This window comes from Coregonus clupeaformis, chromosome 17 (genome assembly GCF_020615455.1).
Source record: "Coregonus clupeaformis isolate EN_2021a chromosome 17, ASM2061545v1, whole genome shotgun sequence".
NCBI classification, from domain to species: Eukaryota; Metazoa; Chordata; class Actinopteri; order Salmoniformes; family Salmonidae; genus Coregonus; species Coregonus clupeaformis.
In genome coordinates this window covers 25861127-25885071 of record NC_059208.1, presented here as the reverse complement: position 1 = coordinate 25885071, position 23945 = coordinate 25861127, and the positions used below count along the sequence as shown (strand labels likewise).

General features: G+C 45.9%; 1 protein-coding gene across 3 annotated transcripts in view; it reads left to right on the top strand.

The window, feature by feature from the left end:
• Positions 1–23945, top strand: part of LOC121542609 (neurobeachin-like protein 2) — a 104130-nt gene that overhangs the window by 53158 nt on the left and 27027 nt on the right. For all 3 annotated transcript variants that reach the window (XM_045226221.1, XM_045226220.1, XM_045226223.1), the window contains 13 exons: positions 107–226; positions 2162–2498; positions 3128–3210; positions 4790–4882; positions 5039–5216; positions 9004–9137; positions 12364–12523; positions 15317–15419; positions 19120–19273; positions 19838–19993; positions 20830–20989; positions 21626–21714; positions 22177–22355. In XM_045226221.1, the coding sequence (XP_045082156.1) occupies positions 107–226; positions 2162–2498; positions 3128–3210; positions 4790–4882; positions 5039–5216; positions 9004–9137; positions 12364–12523; positions 15317–15419; positions 19120–19273; positions 19838–19993; positions 20830–20989; positions 21626–21714; positions 22177–22355 (1946 nt within the window). The remainder of the gene's footprint in view (positions 1–106; positions 227–2161; positions 2499–3127; positions 3211–4789; positions 4883–5038; positions 5217–9003; positions 9138–12363; positions 12524–15316; positions 15420–19119; positions 19274–19837; positions 19994–20829; positions 20990–21625; positions 21715–22176; positions 22356–23945) is intronic.

Sequence of the window (23945 nt, the reverse complement as noted above, 5' to 3'; positions counted from 1 at the left end):
GTAATATTTTACCTGCAGTATACTGAATAAAGACTATTTTCTCTCTCTCTCTCTCTCTCTCTCTCTCTCTCTCTCTCTCTCTCTCTCTCTCTCTTCCTCCCCACAGCACTCTGTGGACATAGTCCACATTCCCGGCCGCCGTCCCTTCGGTCAGAATCTGGTCACCATCTACATCGATGGAGAACAGTGCAAGATAGCCCAACTCCGCTTCCCCTCGCTCAACGAGGTGAGAGACTGAGACAATGGGGTGAAGGACATTACTAAATGTGGAAAGCAAAATATGGTTGGAATAGGACATAATTTGGTTGGAGTATGACAAAATATGGTTGGACTAGGACATAATATGGTTGGAATAGGACATAATATGGTTGGAATAGGACAAAATATGTCTGGAATAGGACATAGGTTGAGAGCAAAGTGCAAAAGACAGACAGAAAATTAAAAGACAATTGTTTACGATTATCAGTTCTCTCTTGTTAGATAAAAAATAAAGTTTTACAACTGTTCTGTGTTCATGGTAACTGTTGATGGGTCCATTACTGCTACATTAGCCATCCTGGGTCCATTAATGCTGCATTAGCCATCCTGGGTCCATTACTGCTGCATTAGCCATCCTGGGTCCATTACTGCTGCATTAGCTATCCAGTGTCCATTACTGCTGCATTAGCCATCCTGGGTCCATTACTGCTGCATTAGCCATCCTGGGTCCATTACTGCTGCATTAGCTATCCTCGGTCCATTACTGCTGCATTAGCCATCCTGGGTCCATTACTGCTGCATTAGACTTTGACTTTAGACTGATGACTTGAAATGATCTGGCCAGGTTTTGTAATGTTTTGCCACTCATTTTGTGCCACAGTCTATGTGGATTACTCTACAGGCAGACCGAGACAGTAGCCGCAGCATCACCCTTGCAAAACAAAAAACTGCAGCAGATTGGCTAGTGAAATGCACACTCAGCATTCTGATTGGACCAGCAGACTGTCAATCAACACAAGTCGGTATGAGCTAGCGAACAGATGGCTGATTGGCTGTACAGCTGTAGGATCGGGTGCAGCGCAAACGTCACATTGTAGAGAGAGAGGATTGCCATAATGTGGTCCTCTGTAGCTCAGCTGGTAGAGCACGGCGCTTGTAACGCCAAGGTAGTGGGTTCGATCCCCGGGACCACCCATACACAAAAATGTATGCACGCATGACTGTAAGTCGCTTTGGATAAAAGCGTCTGCTAAATGGCATATTATTATTATTATTATTATTATTATTATAATAAATAAACATGCAGCTCCAAAAATTGTTTGGTGATCAAGAATATTAACTGTTGACTTTGCAAGCTCACCAGCAATGGGGCATCAATTACTAGCATAGGCCTACTGGTCTTCTGGTAGGTAACAATAGCTGGACATTTATAATTTACTTATAAAGCTTGCATTTGGAATGTGTTGTTAAAATGAATTATTACTGTGGCGAAGACGCACCATAGGAGTGGAGAGGGCTTTTTTTTCCTCTTGTTGGTACATCTACTTGTATATTTTTGAATGATATGGCGCTTTCACCATTGGATCACCAAGACCTGTAAATAAATCTACACACTGAGCACGTCAACCTGCCTTGCCTTCTGCTGGTTTCATGCCCTTATGACTGCTACAAGGTCCATATTTTACAGTTACATAGGGTAATAAAGATATGTTGTAGACTAAATAATGAAAAGGTCAGTCTGGTAGCCTCAATAAATAGACAAAAATGTGTAGTTGGAACAAGCTGTTGCATGTATATTTTTTGTTTTTACTTGACTTGCTCTTAGAATGCACGACTTGGACTTGACTCGAGTCTTGACCCATTCAGACCTTGTGACTTGAGACTTGCTTGTGACTCCAATAATAGTGACTTGGTCCCACCTCTGGTTTCAGAACCATGACAAATAGCTGTAGAATGGGTCTGACTGGGTAGATAACTAACAGAAACACTATTATCTTATGTCTAACTTTCTCCACCCTCCCTCCCTACTCCCTCCCTCCCTACTCCCTCCCTCCCTATTCACTCCCTCCTTACTCCCTCCTTCCATACTCCCTCCCTCCTTACTCCCTCCAACCCTATTCACTCCCTACTCCCTCCCTCCCTCCCTACTCCCTCCCTCCCTCCCTCCTCCCTCCCCCTGTAGCCTTTCACCTCCTGTTGCATTGGCTCAGCAGGCCACCGCACCACCACCACCACCACGTCGCCCACCCTGCCTCCCCCCTCCCTCCCCCCGGCAGAGATGGCCTTCCCCGCCCACGCCCCCCCCATCACCCGCTCCCAGTCCTTCCCAGCCTCCTTTGCGGCAGGCCGCTGGGGGCCTGGGCCCGGGCCTCTGCATGACGCTCTCGTCCACACCATCCCAGCCGGGCTGCAGGACACGGAGTGGGGCACGCCCACCTCACTGGACGGGCTCCTGGGGACCGCCTTCATCTGTCATGAGGCCCTGCAGCCAGCGCACACCAAGGCCCTACACACTGCTGGTACATATAAACACACACACCAAGGCCCTATACACTGCTGGTACATATAAACACACACACCAAGGCCCTATACACTGCTGGTACATATAAACACACACACCAAGGCCTTATACACTGCTGGTACATATAAACACACACACCAAGGCCCTATACACTGCTGGTACATATAAACACACACACCAAGGCCTTATACACTGCTGGTACATATAAACACACACACCAAGGCCCTATACACTGCTGGTACATATAAACACACACACCAAGGCCTTAGACACTGCTGGTACATAGACACACAAACCAAGGCCTTATACACTGCTGGTAGGATTAGGATTTACTTTATTGTCCCGAGGGGTAATTGGTCTGCTTTTTATAAGAACCCCCCTTCCCACCCACACAAGGCTGTGACTTGGTGGTCAGTTCCACATGATTTAAGGCCTACTGGCCAGAATCCAGTTGTTGTCTTCTACCTCTGTCTCCCTACTAGTTAGTCCTTTTATTTACAGGGACAAAGCATTGTATACAGTAACACCCAACACTGGCCACACACACTAGGGCCCTATATTCTGCAGGTATGTACACACACCCAACACACTATATATAGTAACCTTGTAACCCTCCCTCCCTCCCAGGCCCCAACCATGTGTCCCTGTTCAAGGCGGATGGAGAGCTGTCAGACCTCAACAGTAAACTGCTTCTCTACTACACTCCTCAGGTGGGTGGCTCACAAACAGGCTCCTCCCAGACACAGGCTCCTCCCAGACACAGGCTCCTCCCAGACACAGGCTCCTCTCAGAAACGGGCTCCTCTCACAGGCTCAAAAGCAGCTTACTGCAAGTAGTGTACTTCAGAAATGGGAAAAAGTCAACATTTATGGACTGAATACCTTGTGGTCAAAAGCAGCCTACATCAGTGTAATCCAGTCACATCAAGTAGTAACACTGTAGTAACAATGGGTAGTAACGCTGTAGTAACAACAGCTAGTAATGCTGTAGTAACAACCGGTAGTAACGCTGTAGTAACAACCGGTAGTAACGCTGTAGTAACAACAGGTAGTAACGCTGTAGTAACAACAGGTAGTAACGCTGTACTAACAGGTTGTAACGCTGTAGTAACAACAGGTAGTAACGCTGTAGTAACAACAGGTAGTAACGCTGTAGTAACAGCAGGTAGTCACGCTGTAGTAACAGCAGATGGTCACGCTGTAGTAACAACAGGTGGTCACGCTGTAGTAACAACAGGTGGTCACGCTGTAGTAACAACAGGTGGTCACGCTGTAGTAACAACAGGTGGTCACGCTGTAGTAACAACAGGTGGTCACGCTGTAGTAACAACAGGTGGTCACGCTGTAGTAACAACAGGTGGTCACGCTGTAGTAACAGGTAGTAATGCTGTAGTAACAACAGGTGGTCACGCTGTAGTAACAACAGGTGGTCACGCTGTAGTAACAGGTGGTCACGCTGTAGTAACAACAGGTGGTCACGCTGTAGTAACAACAGGTGGTCACGCTGTAGTAACAACAGGTGGTCACGCTGTAGTAACAACAGGTAGTAACACTGTAGTCACACTATAGTAACAACAGATAGTAACGCTGTACTAACAGGTAGTAACACTGTACTAACAGGTAGTAACGCTGTACTAACAGGTAGTAACGCTGTACTAACAGGTAGTAACAACAGCTAGTAACGCTGTAGTAACGCTGTAGTAACAACAGGTTGTAACATGTAGTTACAACAGGTAGTAACGCTGTAGTAACAACAGGTAGTCACACTATAGTAACAGGTAGTAACGCTGTAGTAACAACAGGTAGTCATCCTGTAGTAACAACATGTAGTAACGCTGTAGTAATCCTGTAGTAACAGCATATAGTAATGCTGTAGTAACAACAGGTAGTAACGCTGTAGTAACAACAGGTAGTCACGCTATAGTAACAGGTAGTAACGCTGTAGTAACAACAGGTAGTAATCCTGTAGTAACAACATGTATTAACACTGTAGTAATACTGTAGTAACAACATGTAGTAATGCTGTAGTAACAACATGTAGTAATGCTGTAGTAACAACATGTAGTAATGCTGTAGTAACATGTAGTAACGCTGTAGTAACAACATGTAGTAACGCTGTAGTAACAACAGGTCGTAACGCTGTAGTAACAACAGGTCGTAACGCTGTAGTAACAACAGGTCGTAACGCTGTAGTAACAACAGGTCGTAACGCTGTAGTAACAACAGGTAGTAACACTGTACTAACAACAGGTAGTAACAATGTCATTAAAACACGTGTATTTTGTCTCAGGCCTTCAAGAGTCAGATCTGTGTGGACCTGTCTCCTAACCTCCAGTATGATGGCAGACTGACAGGCCACAGGGTGGTGAACAGGGACATCAAGGTGTGTTGATCCTCATTCTCCAACAGTTGCTACTGTCTTTGTTAACCAAGAGCTCAGTAAACTAGTTTGACCTGGGTCTTACAACATCACTGTGCCTTGAGTGACAAGACTTTGAGTGACTGTGTGTGTGTGTGGTGTGTGTGTGTATCCCTGTAGGATGTGTTGAACACGGTGGGGGGCATGGGGGTGCTGCTGCCCCTCCTGGAACAGGTGTGTGAGGCAGAGCAGGCGGAGGGAGGAGGTCAGGAGACATCAGACCTGCTGGGACCAGAACTAACCTCTAGCTCCTCCCGGGGGCCTGTCGACATGCTGCTGCCACTGGGCAGGTCCTCCGGTCAGTAGCCTGTACAGTGTGTGTACTCCTGTATGTGTGTGCTGGAGACAATAGAGAGACAGATATTATACTGTATTATAACTGGGTAGTTTGATTCCAGGATGTTGATTGGCGGAAACAGCATTGCAGCCGTGTGTATATCAGACAATCATAACCACAGGTATACTTGTTTACTGCTCTAATTACCTTGGTACCCAGTTTATAATAGCAATAAGGCACCTCTGGGGTTTCTGGTATATGGCCAATATACCATGGCTAAGGGCTGTATCCAGGCTGTACTCCGCTTTGGGTTGTGCCTAAGAACAGCCCTTAGCCGTGGTATATTGGCCATATACCACAAACCCCCGGGGTGCCTTATTGCTATTATAAACTGGTTACCAACATAATTAGAGCAGGAAATGTTTTGTCATACCACGGCTTTCAGCCAATCAGCATTCAGGGCTCGAACCACCCAGTTTATAATGGCCAATATATACAAAAGTATGTGGACACCCCTTCAAATTAGTGGATTCGGCTATTTCAGTATAAAATCGAGCACACAGCCATGCAATCTCCATAGACAAATATTGGCAGTAGAATGGCCTTACCGAAGAGCTCAGTGACTTTCAACATGACACTGTCATAGGATGCCACCTTTCCAACAAGTCAGTTCGTCAAATTTCAGCCCTATTGTGAAGTGGAAACGTCTAAGAGCAACAACGGCTCAGCCGCGAAGTGGTTGGCCACACAAGCTAACACAACGGGACCACCGAGAGCTGAAGCGCGTAGCACGTAAAAATTGTCTGTCCTCGGTTGAAACACTCACTACTGAGTTCCAAACTGCCTCTGGAAGCAACGTCAGCACAATAACTGTTCGTCGGGAGCTTCATGAAATGGGTTTCCAAGGCCGAGCAGCCGCACATAAGCCTAAAATCACCATGCGCAATGCCAAGCGCCGGCTGGAGTGGTGTAAAGCTCGCCGCCATTGGACTTTGGAGCAGTGGAAACGTGTTCTCTGGAGTGATTTTTTTTTTTTTTTTTTTTTTTTTTTTTTTCACCTTTATTTAACCAGGTAAGCCAGTTGAGAACAGGTTCTCATTTACAACTGCGACCTGGCCAAGATAAAGCAAAGCAGTGCAATAAAAACAACACAGAGTTACATATGGGGTAAAAAAACATAAAGTCAAAAATACAACAGAAAATATATATACAGTGTGTGCAAATGTAGCAAGTTATGGAGGTAAGGCAATAAATAGGCTATAGTGCAGAATAATTACAATAGTATTAACACTGGAATGCTAGATGTGCAAGAGATTATGTGCAAATAGAGATACTGGGGTGCAAAAGAGCAAAATAAATAACAATATGGGGATGAGGTAGTTGGGTGGGCTAATTTCAGATGGGCTGTGTACAGGTGCAGTGATCGGTAAGGTGCTCTGACAACTGATGCTTAAAGTTATTGAGGGAGATAAGAGTCTCCAGCTTCAGAGATTTTTGCAATTCGTTCCAGTCATTGGCAGCAGAGAACTGGAAGGAATGGCGGCCAAAGGAGGTGTTGGCTTTGGGAATGACCAGTGAGATATACCTGCTGGAGCGCAGACTACGGGTGGGTGCTGCTATGGTGACCAATGAGCTAAGATAAGGCGGGGATTTGCCTAGCAGTGATTTATAGATGGCCTGGAGCCAGTGGGTTTGACGACGAACATGTAGTGAGGACCAGCCAACAAGAGCGTACAGGTCACAGTGGTGGGTAGTGAATGGGGCTTTGGAGACAAAACGGATGGCACTGTGATAGACTACATCCAATTTGCTGAGTAGAGTGTTGGAGGCTATTTTGTAAATGACATCGCCGAAGTCAAGGATCGGTAGGATAGTCAGTTTTACGAGGGCATGTTTGGCAGCATGAGTGAAGGAGGCTTTGTTGCGAAATAGGAAGCCGATTCTAGATTTAACTTTGGATTGGAGATTCTTTATGTGAGTCTGGAAGGAGAATTTACAGTCTAACCAGACACCTAGGTATTTGTAGTTGTCCACATACTCTAGGTCAGACCCGTCGAGAGTGGTGATTCTAGTCGGGTGGGCGGGTGCCAGCAGCGTTCGATTGAAAAGCATGCATTTAGTTTTACTAGTGTTTAAGAGCAGTTGGAGGCTACTGAAGGATTGTTGTATGGCATTGAAGCTCGTTTGGAGGTTTGTTAACACAGTGTCCAATGAAGGGCCAGATGTATACAAAATGGTGTCGTCTGCGTAGAGGTGGATCTGAGAGTCACCAGCAGCAAGAGCGACATCATTGATATACACGGAGAAAAGTGTCGGCCCAAGAATTGAACCCTGTGGCACCCCCATAGAGACTGCCATAGGTCCAGACAACAGGCCCTCCGATTTGACACACTGAACTCTATCTGAGAAGTAGTTGGTGAACCAGGCGAGGCAGTCATTTGAGAAACCAAGGCTATTTAGTCTGCCAATAAGAATGCGGTGGTTGACAGAGTCGAAAGCCTTGGCCAGGTCGATGAAGACGGCTGCACAGTACTGTCTATTATCAATCGCGGTTATAATATCGTTTAGGACCTTGAGCGTGGCTGAAGTGCACCCGTGACCAGCTCGGAAACCGGATTGCATAGCGGAGAAGGTACGGTGGTATTCGAAATGGTCGGTGATCTGTTTGTTAACTTGGCTTTCAAATACTTTCGAAAGGCAGGGCAGGATGGATATAGGTCTGTAGCAGTTTGGATCTAGAGTGTCTCCCCCTTTGAAGAGGGGGATGACCGCGGCAGCTTTCCAATCTCTGGGGATCTCAGAAGTTATGAAAGAGAGGTTGAACAGACTAGTAATAGGGGTTGCGACAATTTCGGCGGCTAGTTTTAGAAAGAAAGGGTCCAGATTGTCTAGCCCAGCTGATTTGTAGGGGTCCAGATTTTGCAGCGCTTTCAAAACATCAGCTGTCTGAATTTGTGTGAAGGAGAAGCGGGGGGGGCTGTGATGAATCACGCTTCACCATCTGGCAGTCCCACGCACGTACCTGGGTTTGGCGGATGCCAGGAGAACGCTAGTGACAACTGTAAAGTTTGGTGGAGGAGGAATAATGGTCTGTGCTGTTTTTCATGGTTCGGGCCAGGCCACTTAGTTCCAGTGAAGGGAAATCTTAACGCTACAGCATACAATGACATTCTAGACGATTCTGTGCTTCCAACTTTATGGCAACAGTTTGGGGAATGCCCTTTCCTGTTTCAGCATGACAATGCCCCCGTGCACAAAGCGAGGTCCATACAGAAATGGTTTGTCGAGATCGGTGGGGAAGAACTTGACTGGCCTGCACAGAGCCCTGACCTCAACCCCATCGAACACCTTTGGGATGAATTGGAACGTTGACTGCGAGCCAGGCCTAATCGCCCAACATCAGTGCCCGACCTCACTAATGTTCTTGTGGCTGAATGGAAACAGGGTTCCAACATCTAGTGGAAAGCTTTCCCAGAAGATTGAAGGCTGTTATAGCAGCAAAGGGGGGACCAACTCCATATTAATGCCCATGATTTTGTAATGAGATGTTCGACGAGCAGGTGTCCACATACTTTTGGTAATGTAGTGTTCCACATCCCCTCGGGCATTATTGCTTAATTAACATCCTTTACAAGGTCAGTGGGTGTTGAAGCACAATGTTACTGGGAATACTGTCTGAACTCAATAGTTTGGACATGGGTGGGACATTTTCATTGTGGAAATGGTGCTCCGTGAATGAACACTGATGAAGCGGTATCGTACTCAATAGCCTTATTTTACATAATTGAACTTTGTGTGTGTGTGTCAGATGGTCGGCTGGAGAGGAACAGTGTAGCAGCCTTCCTGCTGATGGTGAAGAATCTGATTCGTCATCACCCTGCCAACCAGGAGAGCCTACTGAACTGCCACGGACCCAGCATTATAGGAGCCATGCTCACTAAGGTACTGGCCCATTCTAGGAGCCATGCTCACTATGGTACTGGCCCATTACAGGAGCCATGCTCACTAAGGTACTGTCCCATTACAGGAGCCATGCTCACTAAGGTATTATCCCATTACAGGAGCCATGCTCACTAAGGTATTATCCCATTACAGGAGCCATGCTCACTAAGGTACTGTCTCATTACAGGAGCCATGCTCACTAAGGTACTGGCCCATTACAGGAGCCATGCTCACTAAGATACTGTCCCATTATAGGAGCCATGCTCACTAAGGTACTGGCCCATTCTAGGAGCCATGTTCACTAAGGTACTGGCCCATTACAGCAGCTAAAACCTGGGTCACGTTATTGTGTGTAGTGGCTAATGTACAGACCAGAGCCATCATCATCCTACAGTACTGTAGTGGCTAATGTACAGACCAGAACTATCATCATCCTACAGTACTGTAGTGGCTAATGTACAGACCAGAGCTATCATCATCCTACAGTACTGTAGTGGCTAATGCACAGACCAGAACTATCATCATCCTACAGTACTGTAGTGGCTAATGCACAGACCAGAACTATCATCATCCTACAGTACTGTAGTGGCTAATGTACAGACCAGAGCTATCATCATCCTACAGTACTGTAGTGGCTAATGTACAGACCAGAGCCATTAACATCCTACAGTACTGTAGTGGCTAATGCACAGACCAGAGCTATCATCATCCTACAGTACTTTAGTGGCTAATGTACAGACCAGAACTATCATCATCCTACAGTACTGTAGTGGCTAATGTACAGACCAGAACTATCATCATCCTACAGTACTGTAGTGGCTAATGTACAGACCAGAGCTATCCTCATCCTACAATACTGTAGTGGCTAATGCACAGACCAGAGCTATCATCAGCCTACAGTACTGTAGTGGCTAATGCACAGACCAGAACTATCATCATCCTACAGTACTGTAGTGGCTAATGTACAGACCAGAGCTATCATCATCCTACAGTACTGTAGTGGCTAATGCACAGACCAGAACTATCATCATCCTACAGTACTGTAGTGGCTAATGCACAGACCAGAACTATCATCATCCTACAGTACTGTAGTGGCTAATGCACAGACCAGAGCTATCATCAGCCTACAGTACTGTAGTGGCTAATGCACAGACCAGAGCTATCATCAGCCTACATTTACATTACATTTACATTTTAGTCATTTAGCAGACGCTCTTATCCAGAGCGACTTACAGGAGCAATTAGGGTTAAGTGCCTTGCTCAAGGGCACATTAACGTCATTTAGCAGACGCTCTTAGCCAGAGCGACTCACAAATTGGTGCGTTCACCCTATAGCCAGTGGGATAACCACTTTACAATTTGGGGGGTTAGAAGGAACACTTTATCCTATCCCAGGTATTCCTTAAAGAGGTGGGGTTTCAAATGTCTCCGGAAGGTGGTGAGTGACTCCGCTGTCCTGGCGTCGTGAGGGAGCTTGTTCCACCATTGGGGTGCCAGAGCAGCGAACAGTTTTGACTGGGCTGAGCGGGAGCTATGCTTCCGCAGAGGAAGGGAGCCAGCAGGCCAGAGGTGGATGAACGCAATGCCCTCGTTTGGGTGTAGGGACTGATCAGAGCCTGAAGGTACAGAGGTGCCGTTCCCCTCACTGCTCCATAGGCAAGCACCATGGTCTTGTAGCGGATGCGAGCTTCAACTGGAAGCCAGTGGAGTGTGCGGAGGAGGGGGGTGACGTGAGAGAACTTGGGAAGGTTGAACACCAGACGGGCTGCGGCATTCTGGATGAGTTGTAGGGGTTTAATGGCACAGGCAGGGAGGCCAGCCAACAGCGAGTTGCAGTAGTCCAGACGGGAGATGACAAGTGCCTGGATTAGGACCTGTGCCGCTTCCTGTGTAAGGCAGGGTCGTACTCTCCGAAAGTTGTAGAGCATGAACCTGCAGGAGCGGGTCACCGCCTTGATGTTGGCGGAGAACGACAGGGTGTTGTCCAGGGTCACGCCTAGGCTCTTCGCACTCTGGGAGGAGGACACAGCGGAGTTGTCAACCGTGATGGCGAGATCATGGAACGGGCAGTCCTTCCCCGGGAGGAAGAGCAGCTCCGTCTTGCCAGGGTTCAGCTTGAGGTGGTGATCCGTCATCCATACTGATATGTCTGCCAGACATGCAGAGATGCGATTCGCCACCTGGTTATCAGAAGGGGGAAAGGAGAAGATTAGTTGTGTATCGTCAGCGTAGCAATGATAGGAAAGTACAGTACTGTAGTGGCTAATGCACAGACCAGAACTATCATCATCCTACAGTACTGTAGTGGCTAATGTACAGACCAGAGCTATCATCATCCTACAGTACTGTAGTGGCTAATGTACAGACCAGAGCCATTAACATCCTACAGTACTGTAGTGGCTAATGCACAGACCAGAGCTATCATCATCCTACAGTACTTTAGTGGCTAATGTACAGACCAGAACTATCATCATCCTACAGTACTGTAGTGGCTAATGTACAGACCAGAACTATCATCATCCTACAGTACTGTAGTGGCTAATGTACAGACCAGAACTATCATCATCCTACAGTACTGTAGTGGCTAATGTACAGACCAGAGCTATCATCAGTAGGACAGATGATACAGTACAAACACACCTCGGTACCTCTGATTCTCCCTACAGTAGGACAGATACAGTACAAACACACCTTGGTACCTCTGATTCTCCCTACAGTAGGACAGATACAGTACAAACACACCTTGGTACCTCTGATTCTCCCTACAGTAGGACAGATACAGTACAAACACACCTCGGTACCTCTGATTCTCCCTACAGTAGGACAGATACAGTACAAACACACCTTGGTACCTCTGATTCTCCCTACAGTAGGACAGATACAGTACAAACACACCTTGGTACCTCTGATTCTCCCTACAGTAGGACAGATACAGTACAAACACACCTTGGTACCTCTGATTCTCCCTACAGTAGGACAGATACAGTACAAACACTTCTACATCTTGTAAAACTCTTGTCGTGTTACATGGAGCATGTTATGCGAAGCAATTTTTTAGAAAGCAGAGAAAATACAATCTCATCTCCTCTACCCAACTCTCTCCCTCCCCCATCTGTCTCTCCCTCCCCCATCTGTCTCTCCCTCCCCCATCTGTCTCTCCCTCCCCCATCTGTCTCTCCCTCCCCCATCTGTCTCTCCCTCCCCCATCTGTCTCTCCCTCCCCCAGGTCCCAGGCTGTATGATTGATATGTCTGTGCTGATGGCGTGTCAGTTCCTGTTGGAGCAGGTCTCCAGTGAGGAGAACAGTCCATTGCTCCTGCAGCTCTACCAGCACCTGTTGTTCGACTTCCGCATCTGGAGCAGCAGCCACTTCGCTGTGTGTCTGGGTAAGAGCAGTCAGCCACTGGTAGCCAGTTGTGTAGGCCTTTGAACATCAGAGCAGTTGTTGGCTAAATCACAAACAGCTGTGGGAGGGTTATGTCTAGCGTGTCGTCCCTACAGTGTGCAAGACTAATCCAGTAACAACAGACTTTGGTCGGCTCTGTCAAAGCTAACTCTGCCCCTTTCATATGCAAGTAGAGGCTCTGTCAAAGCTAACTCTGCCCCTTTCATATGCAAGTAGAGGATCTGTCAAAGCTAACTCTGCCCCTTTCATATGCAAGTAGAGCCGCTGTCAAAGCTAACTCTGCCCCTTTCATATGCAAGTAGAGTCTCTGTCAAAGCTAACTCTGCCCCTTTCATATGCAAGTAGAGGCTCTGACAAAGCTAACCCTGCCCCTTTTCATATGCATGTAGACTGAGGCATAAGCCTTTGGTACAGAGGGAATATATTATCATTATCATTATTATTACCCACTGATACTGTATGAATCAATACCCTCCAGGATGTAAGTCTGTGCTCATGTAACATCATATAAATGCATGCTGTTTTCCTGTGGTACATTTTCAGACTGCATTGTCAGTCAATAACATACAGTGAGGGAAAAAAGTATTTGATCCCCTGCTGATTTTGTACGTTTGCCCACTGACAAAGACATGATCAGTCTATAATTTTAATGGTAGGTTTATTTGAACAGTGAGAGACAGAATAACAACAACAAAATCCAGAAAAACGCATGTCAAAAATGTTATGAATTGATTTGCATTTTAATGAGGGAAATAAGTATTTGACCCCTCTGCAAAACATTACTTAGTACTTGGTGGCAAAACCCTTGTTGGCAATCACAGAGGTCAGACGTTTCTTGTAGTTGGCCACCAGGTTTGCACACATCTCAGGAGGGATTTTGTTCGACTCCTCTTTGCAGATCTTCTCCAAGTCATTAAGGTTTCGAGGCTGACGTTTGGCAACTCGAATTTTCAGCTCCCTCCACCGATTTTCTATGGGATTAAGGTCTGGAGACTGGCTAGGCCACTCCAGGACCTTAATGTGCTTCTTCTTGAGCCACTCCTTTGTTGCCTTGGCCATGTGTTTTGGGTCATTGTCATGCTGGATTACCCATCCACGACCCATTTTCAATGCCCTGACTAAGGGAAGGAGGTTCTCACCCAAGATTTGACGGTACATGGCCCCGTCCATCATCCCCAAAGCATAATGTTTCCACCTCCATGTTTGACGGTGGGGATGGTGTTCTTGGGGTCATAGGCAGCATTCCTCCTCCTCCAAACACGGCGAGTTGAGTTGATGCCAAAGAGCTCGATTTTGGTCTCATCTGACCACAACACTTTCACCCAGTTCTCCTCTGAATCATTCAGATGTTCATTGGCAAACTTCAGACGGCCCTGTATATGTGCTTTCTTGAGCAGGGGGACCTTGCGGGCGCTGCAGGATTTTAGTCCTTCACGGCGTAGTGTGTTAACAATTGTTTTCTTGGTGACTATGGTCCCAGCTGCCTTGAGATCATTGACAAGATCCTCCCGTGTAGTTCTGGGCTGATTCCTCACCGTTCTCATGATCATTGCAACTCCACAAGGTGAGATCTTGCATGGAGCCCCAGGCCGAGGGAGATTGACAGTTATTTTGTGTTTTTCCATTTGTGAATAATCGCACCAACTGTTGTCACCTTCTCACCAAGCTGCTTGGCGATGGTCTTGTAGCCCATTCCAGCCTTGTGTAGGTCTACAATCTTGTCCCTGACATCCTTGGAGAGCTCTTTGGTCTTGGCCATGGTGGAGAGTTTGGAATCTGATTGATTGATTGCTTCTGTGGACAGGTGTCTTTTATACAGGTAACAAACTGAGATTAGGAGCACTCACTTTAAGAGTGTGCTCCTAATCTCAGCTCGTTACCTGTATAAAAGACACCTGGGAGACAGAAATCTTTCTGATTGAGAGTGTGTCAAATACTTATTTCCCTCATTAAAATGCAAATCAATTTATAACATTTTTGACATGCGTTTTTCTGGATTTTTGTTGTTGTTATTCTGTCTCTCACTGTTCAAATAAACCTACCATTAAAATTATAGACTGATCATTTATTTGTCAGTGGGCAAACATACAAAATCAGCAGGGGATCAAATACTTTTTTCCCTCACTGTAGAAGTGAAGGACATGCGTCCCAAATAGCACCCTATTCCCTAAATAGTGCACCACTACTTTTGGTAGTGCACTAAATAGGGAATAGGGGATAGGGTGCTATTTGGGACGCAACCAATGTGCATGATGTGTTATCTGAAGGCCATGTCCAGTACCTCATATTGATGTGTTATCTGTGAAGGCCATGACCAGTACCTCATATTGATGTGTTATCTGTGAAGGCCATGTCCAGTACCTCATATTGATGTGTTATCTGTGAAGGCCATGTCCAGTACCTCATATTGATGTGTTATCTGAAGGCCATGTCCAGTACCTCATATTGATGTGTTATCTGAAGGCCATGTCCAGTACCTCATATTGATGTGTTATCTGAAGGCCATGTCCAGTACCTCATATTGATGTGTTATCTGAAGGCCATGTCCAGTACCTCATATTGATGTGTTATCTGTGAAGGCCATGTCCAGTACCTCATATTGATGTGTTATCTGAAGGCCATGTCCAGTACCTCATATTGATGTGTTATCTGTGAAGGCCATGTCCAGTACCTCATATTGATGTGTTATCTGAAGGCCATGTCCAGTACCTCATATTGATGTGTTATCTGAAGGCCATGTCCAGTACCTCATATTGATGTGTTATCTGTGAAGGCCATGTCCAGTACCTGTCATTTGTGATCAAGGACGGGAATCAGCGCATGAGGAAGAAGTATGGAGTACAGTACATCCTGGATACCATACGGACACACTACAGGTACCTCAATAACCCTTTACACTACAGGTACCTCAATAACCCATTACACTCCAGGTACCACAATAACCCTTTACACTCCAGGTACCTCAATAACCCTTTACACTCCAGGTACCTCAATAACCCTTTACACTCCAGGTACCTCAATAACCCTTTACACTCCAGGTACCTCAATAACCCTTTACACTCCAGGTACCTCAATAACCCTTTACTATGGTAATCATCATCTTGATGACACAAATTATGAATTGTGACTTACCTATGCTTCTTAAAATGTAGATGGCAAAACATGTATGATAGATTTACAGTGGGGGAAAAAAGTATTTAGTCAGCCACCGATTGTGCAAGTTCTCCCACTTAAAAAGATGAGAGAGGCCTGTAATTTTCATCATAGGTACACGTCAACTATGACAGACAAAATGAGAAAAGAAAATCCAGAAAATCACATTGTAGGATTTTTAATGAATTTATTTGCAAATTATGGTGGAAAATAAGTATTTGGTCACCTACAAACAAGCAAGATTTCTGGCTCTCACAGACCTGTAACTTCTTCTTTAAGAGGCTCCTCTGTCCTCCACTCGTTACCTGTATTAATGGCACCTGTTTGAACTTGTTATCAGTATAAAAGACACCTGTCCACAACCTCAAACAGTCACACTCCAAACTCCACTATGGCCAAGACCAAAGAGCTGTCAAAGGACACCAGAAACAAAATTGTAGACCTGCACCAGGCTGGGAAGACTGAATCTGCAATAGGTAAGCAGCTTGGTTTGAAGAAATCAACTGTGGGAGCAATTATTAGGAAATGGAAGACATACAAGACCACTGATAATCTCCCTCGATCTGGGGCTCCACGCAAGATCTCACCCCGTGGGGTCAAAATGATCACAAGAACGGTGAGCAAAAATCCCAGAACCACACGGGGGGACCTAGGGAATGACCTGCAGAAAGCTGGGACCAAAGTAACAAAGCCTACCATCAGTAACACACTACGCCGCCAGGGACTGAAATCCCGCAGTGCCAGACGTGTCCCCCTGCTTAAGCCAGTACATGTCCAGGCCCGTCTGAAGTTTGCTAGAGTGCATTTGGATGATCCAGAAGAGGATTGGGAGAATGTCATATGGTCAGATGAAACCAAAATAGAACTTTTTGGTAAAAACTCAACTCGTCGTGTTTGGAGGACAAATAATGCTGAGTTGCATCCAAAGAACACCATACCTACTGTGAAGCATGGGGGTGGAAACATCATGCTTTGGGGCTGTTTTTCTGCAAAGGGACCAGGACGACTGATCCGTGTAAAGGAAAGAATGAATGGGGCCATGTATCGTGAGATTTTGATTGAAAACCTCCTTCCATCAGCAAGGGCATTGAAGATTAAACGTGGCTGGGTCTTTCAGCATGACAATGATCCCAAACACACCGCCCGGGCAACGATGTAGTGGCTTCGTAAGAAGCATTTCAAGGTCCTGGAGTGGCCTAGCCAGTCTCCAGATCTCAACCCCATAGAAAATCTTTGGAGGGAGTTGAAAGTCTGTGTTGCCCAGCGACAGCCCCAAAACATCACTGCTCTAGAGGAGATCTGCATGGAGGAATGGGCCAAAATACCAGCAACAGTGTGTGAAAACCTTGTGAAGACTTACAGAAAACGTTTGACCTGTGTCATTGCCAACAAAGGGTATATAACAAAGTATTGAGAAACTTTTGTTATTGACCAAATACTTATTTTCCACCATAATTTGCAAATAAATTCATTAAAAATCCTACAATGTGATTTTCTGGATTTTTTTTTCTCATTTTGTTGACGTGTACCTATGATGAAAATTACAGGCCTCTCTCATCTTTTAAAGTGGGAGAACTTGCACAATTGGTGGCTGACTAAATACTTTTTTCCCCCACTGTATGTACATGTGGATGTCTCTGTTGTTTGTATGCCTCCATATGTACATACAGTGGCTTTCGAAATTATTCACCCCCCTTGGCATTTTTCCTATTTTGTTGCCTTACAACCTGGAATTAAAATGGATTTTTGTGGGGGTTGTATCATTGGATTTACACAACATGCCTACAACTTTGAAGATGCAAAATATTTTTTGGGGTGAAACAAACAAGATCTTGAGCGTGCATAACTAATTACCCCACACACACACACACACATTGTAGAGCCACCTTTTGCAGCAATTACAGCTGCAAGTCTCTTGGGGTATGTCTCTATAAGCTTGGCACATCTAGCCACAGCGATTTTTGCCCATTCTTCAAGACAAAACTGCTCCAGCTCCTTCAAGTTGAATGGATTCCGCTGGTGTACAGCAATCTTTAAGTTATACCACAGATTCTCAATTGGATTGAGGTCTGGGCTTTGACTAGGCCATTCCAAGACATTTAAATGTTTCCCCTTAAACCACTCAAGTGTTGCTTTAGCAGTATGCTTAGCGTCATTGTCCTGCTGGAAGGTGAACCTCCGTCCCAGTCTCAAATCTCTGGAAGACTGAAACAGGTTTCCCTCAAGAATGTCCCTGAAAATTCTGACCAGTTTCCCAGTCCCTGCCGATGAAAACCATCCCCACAGCATGATGCTGCCACCACCATGCTTCACTGGGGATGGTGTTCTCGGGGTGATGAGAGGTGTTGGGTTTGCGCTAGACATAGCGTTTTCCTTGATGGCCAAAAAGCTCAATTTTTGTCTCATCTGACCAGAGTACCTTCTTCCATATGTTTGGGGAGTCTCCCACATGCCTTTTGGCGAACACCAAACGTGTTTGCTTATTTTTTTCTTTAAGCAATGGCTTTTTTCTGGCCACTCTTCCGTAAAGCCCAACTCTGTGGAGAGTATGGCTTAAAGTGGTCCTATGGACAGATACTCCAATCTCCGCTGTGGTGCTTTGCAGCTCCTTCAGGCTTATCTTTGGTCTCTTTGTTGCCTCTCTGATTAATGCCCTCCTTGCCTGGTCTGTGAGTTTTGGTGGGCGGCCCTCTCTTGGCATGTTTGTTGTGGTGCCGTATTCTTTCCATTTTTTAATAATGGATTTAATGGTGCTCCGTGGGATGTTCAAAGTTTCGGTTATTTTTTTATAACCCAACCCTGATCTGTTCTTCTCCACAACTTTGTCCTTGACCTGTTTGGAGAGCTCCTTGTTCTTCATGGTGCCACTTGCTTGGTGGTGCCCCTTGCTTAGTGGTGTTGCAGACTCTGGGGCCTTTCAGAACAGGTGTATATATATACTGAGATCATGTGACAGATCATGTGACACTTAGATTGCACACAGGTGGACTTTATTTAACTAATTATGTGACTTCTGAAGGTAATTGGTTGCACCAGATCTTATTTAGGGGCTTCATAGCAAAGGGGGTGAATACATATGCACGCACCACTTTTCCGTTATTTATTTTTTAGAATTTTTAGAATTTCACTTCACCAATTTGGACTATTTTGTGTATGTCCATTATTTTATTTTTTTACCTTTATTTAACTAGGCAAGTCAGTTAAGAACAAATTCTTATTTACAATGACGGCCTACACCGTCACCGTCATTACATGAAATCCAAATAAAAATCCATTTAAATTACAGGTTGTAATGCAACAAAATAGGAAAAACGCCAAGGGGGATGAATACTTTTGCAAGGCACTGTATCTGATTGTTAATCGGTGTGTGGTGTGTGGTGTGTGTGTGTGTGTGTGTGTGCGCGCCTGCCTGTGTGTTCTCAGTGTGGAGAAAGATGGCAGTCCTCTGTCTGATGAAAAGCAGACTGTTCAGATCTCTCTGTTCTCTCTGCTGAGAGACATCCTCCTCAAGTCTCCTACTCCTGAAGAGCTCCACAGCATCTTGGCCTACATCCTGACTATAGGAGAGGAGCAGCAGGTATGAACGCACACACATAGACAGACTTACTCCCTGTCTTTATTAAGAGGCTTTTTGGATCTATCCCTGTCCTCTCTTGAACCCTGTAATTCCACTCACATGTCCCCTCCCTCTCTTTCCTTCCCTCTCTCATGCTTTCTATCCTCTGCATCTCCCCTCTTCTCAACCTCCCACCTCTATCTCTCCTCTTCTCAACCTCCCACCTCTATCTCTCCTTTTCTAAACCTCCCACCTCTCTCTCCTCTTCTCAACCTCCCACCTCTATCTCTCCTCTTCGCAACCTCCCACCTCTATCTCTCCTCCTCTCAACCTCCCCCCTCTCATCTCTTCCCCTCTCTCCCCACCCCTCTCTCTCTTCCCCTCTCTTCCCCACCCCTTTCTCCCCCTCTCTCCCCACCCCTCCCCTCTCTTTCCCACCCCTCTCTTCCCCTCTCCTCTCTCCCCTCTTTCTCTCTCTACTCCCTGTATTCATCCCAATCACTTACTCTCACCATCCTGTTCTCTCCCCCCACCTCTCCCCCCTCCCTCCCTCTCCCCCCTCCCTCCTCTCCCTCTCTCCATCAGGTGGTGAGTGCGTTAGATGTGGTTTACAGTCTGTTGAAGAGCACCCCTCCCAGAGAGCAGGTCCAGGCTGTGCTGTTGGAGTGGGGAGTAGAACAGCTCTACTGTCTGCTGCTCAAAGACAGATTTGGAGATGAGGCCAGGGAGAGAGTCTTCAGGGTTAGTCAGTCTGCTGCATCACACCACCACACCACATCACCACATCATCACACCACCACACCACATCATACCTCCACCACATCACCACCACATCATACTACCAACACATCACACTACTACACCATTACACCACCATACCACCATTACACCACCATACCACACCACCACACCATTACACCACCATACCACACCATTACACCACCACACCACCATACCACACAATTACACCACATCACCATACCACACCATTACACCACCACACCACCATACCACACAATTACACCACATCACCATACCACACCATTACACCACCATACCACACCACCATACCACACCATTACACCACATCGCCATACCACACCATTACACCACCACACCACCATACCATACCATTAAACCACCACATCATCATACCACACCATTACACCACCATGCCACACCATTACACCATCACACCATCACCACCACCGCACCATTACAACACCACATCACACCATCACCACCATCACACCACCACCATCACCAAACATGCCACATATTAGACCCTCTGTCAGTCAGTATTTTGTGAAAGCCACTGCTGGGGTTGCAAAATTCCAGTAACTCCTGAAATAAGCAGGAAATCTGGAATCCTCCAACCAGGATTTCTGGAAAACCTGTGCATGTTGGGGAAGTTACCCAAGATACTGCAACTATACCCATTCTGTATTCAGAGTTTTACCTAGCCATACACTCAATACACAATCTCCCCATCTTTCCTAGTTTATCTGAGCCGTAGGTCAGTGTTGTTGAAATCTCATCAAACACATCTCCTGCTCTCCTCCTTGGTCATTGGTCAGGTTCTGTTCAAGATCCTGAAGAGTGAGCGAGTGTCTGAGCGCGCCAAGCAACGTGTCAAGTTGAAGGATTTTGGATACCTGGGTCTTGTCTGTTTCCTAGGAGACGTCCCCGTAACCATGTCCACCGTGCGCTGTCTGTACGAGCAGGTCCTCGCTACAGGTAGGCTTCAGATATAGCCTCTGACTGTGTCCCAAATGGCACCCTATCCCCTTTATATTGTATAGTGCACTAGTTTTGACTAGGGCCCATAGGGCTCTGGTCAAAAGTAGTGCACTATATAGGGAATAGTGTGCCATTTGGGACACTTCCTCTGAAGGGACAGACAGGGGAATACTGAGAGGAAGGAGGTATGACGTACATTATGTAGTTGCTAAGTAATGAGTCCATTTAAAATTCCAGGTCTGTTTTTGGCCTGTTTGTCTGTACAGTCATCATTTTACAATGCATTTTATTCTTGTATTGATGGCTAGTCTTCAGAAAGGCTTTAGAGCTGAAATGTCAACATTAAACAGTCTCAACTATAACCCCTCTCCTTGTTGCTCCTATAGTATGTATCCCTATAGGGGATATACTTTACTGTGTATAACCCCTCTCCTTGTTGCTCCTATAGTATGTATCCCTATAGGGGATATACTTTACTGTGTATAACCCCTCTCCTTGTTGCTCCTATAGTATGTATCCCTATAGGGGATATACTTTACTGTGTATAACCCCTCTCCTTGTTGCTCCTATAGTATGTATCCCTATAGGGAATATACTTTACTGTGTCCTGCTGAATCTCATTGTTTTGTCTAGATGCCACTCCTAACTTCAGAGACCTGCTGGCTGTGGTCTATCTGTCCCACCGTGCTGAGCTCACTGTCCGTCTGGACGTCTGTCGCAAGGTCAGTCCCTACCTACACTAGTCCTCTTTCCCCTCCGCTGTCCTCTTTCCCCTCCGCTGTCCTCTTTCCTCTCCGCTGTCCTGTTTCCCCTCTGCTGTACATCTTCACATTCACTCAGGTCATTACTAAGTATAGTACAATTGAAGCTAAAGGTATAGGCTATTGGGCAGATAAAGGTATAGACTATTGGGCAGATAAAGGTATAGACTATTGGGCAGATAAAGGTATATGCTATTGGGTAGATAAAGGTATATGCTATTGGGCAGATAAAGGTATATGCTATTGGGCAGATAAAGGTGTAGGCTATTGGGCAGATAAAGGTGTAGGCTATTGGGCAGATAAAGGTGTAGACTATTGGGCAGATAAAGGCTTGATTGTTGCCTGTTTTCCTCTCTCTCTCTCTCTCTCTCTCTCTCTCTCTCGCTCCTCTCTCTCTTGCTCCTCTCTCTCTCCCTCTCCCAGCTCTTCAACCTGATCTACAACAGTGAGGACTGTGTTCGTCAGCTGGCCCGTCAGCCAGGCTGGCAGGGTATGTTAACTAAGCTCTATATGAAGTCCTATGAGTCCCGTGGTGCCTCCCTGGCCAGCTCCAGCACCCACAGCTCCCTGGACCCCTCCTCCTCCTCCCGCCCCCCTCTCAGGTAGGGATGAGTTCCATTAGTCGATTGAGGGAATCTGTATCGATTCGAAAAGTTGGGAATCAATAATAACAAACTTAAGTGATATTTTAAATTTCTGGACAGAGTTGAAATAAACAATATTTATTTTTTGATTCAGCTGTTTACCCCTGCTATAGATCAGTTAACATGTGTTCAGCTCTTTACCTCTGCTATATATCAGTTAACATGTGTTCAGCTCTTTACCTCTGCTATAAATCAGTTAACATGTGTTCAGCTCTTTACCTCTGCTATAAATCAGTTAACATGTGTTCAGCTCTTTACCCCTGCTATAGATCAGTTAACATGTGTTCAGCTCTTTACCTCTGCTATACAGTGGGGCAAAAAAGTATTTAGTCAGCCACCAATTGTGCAAGTTCTCCCACTTAAAAAGATGAGAGAGGCCTGTAATTTTCATCATAGGTACACGTCAACTATGACAGACAAAATGAGGAAAAAAAATCCAGAAAATCACATTGTAGGATTTTTAATGGATTTATTTGCAAATTATGGTGGAAAATAAGTATTTGGTCAATAACAAAAGTTTCTCAATACTTTGTTATATACCCTTTGTTGGCAATGACACAGGTCAAACGTTTTCTGTAAGTCTTCACAAGGTTTTCACACACTGTTGCTGGTATTTTGGCCCATTCCTCCATGCAGATCTCCTCTAGAGCAATGATGTTTTGGGGCTGTCGCTGGGCAACACGGACTTTCAACTCCTTCCAAAGATTTTCTATGGGGTTGAGATCTGGAGACTGGCTAGGCCACTCCAGGACCTTGAAATGCTTCTTACGAAGCCACTCCTTCGTTGCCCGGGCGGTGTGTTTTGGATCATTGTCATGCTGAAAGACCCAGCCACGTTTCATCTTCAATGCCCTTGCTGATGGAAGGAGGTTTTCACTCAAAATCTCACGATACATAGCCCCATTCATTCTTTCCTTTACACGGATCAGTCGTCCTGGTCCCTTTGCAGAAAAACAGCCCCAAAGCATGATGTTTCCACCCGCATGCTTCACAGTAGGTATGGTGTTCTTTGGATGCAACTCAGCATTCTTCGTCCTCCAAACACAACAAGTTGAGTTTTTACCAAAAAGTTATATTTTGGTTTCATCTGACCATATGACATTCTCCCAATCCTCTTCTGGATCATCCAAATGCACTCTAGCAAACTTCCGATGGGCCTCGACATGTACTGGCTTAAGCAGGGGGACACGTCTAGCACTGCAGGATTTGAGTCCCTGGCGACGTAGTGTGTTACTGATGGTAGGCTTTGTTACTTTGGTCCCAGCTCTCTGCAGGTCATTCACTAGGTCCCCCCGTGTGGTTCTGGGATTTTTGCTCACCGTTCTTGTGATCATTTTGACCCCACGGTGTGAGATCTTGCGTGGAGCCCCAGATCGAGGGAGATTATCAGTGGTCTTGTATGTCTTCCATTTCCTAATAATTGCTCCCACAGTTGATTTCTTCAAACCAAGCTGCTTACCTATTGCAGATTCAGTCTTCCCAGCCTGGTGCAGGTCTACAATTTTGTTTCTGGTGTCCTTTGACAGCTCTTTGGTCTTGGCCATAGTG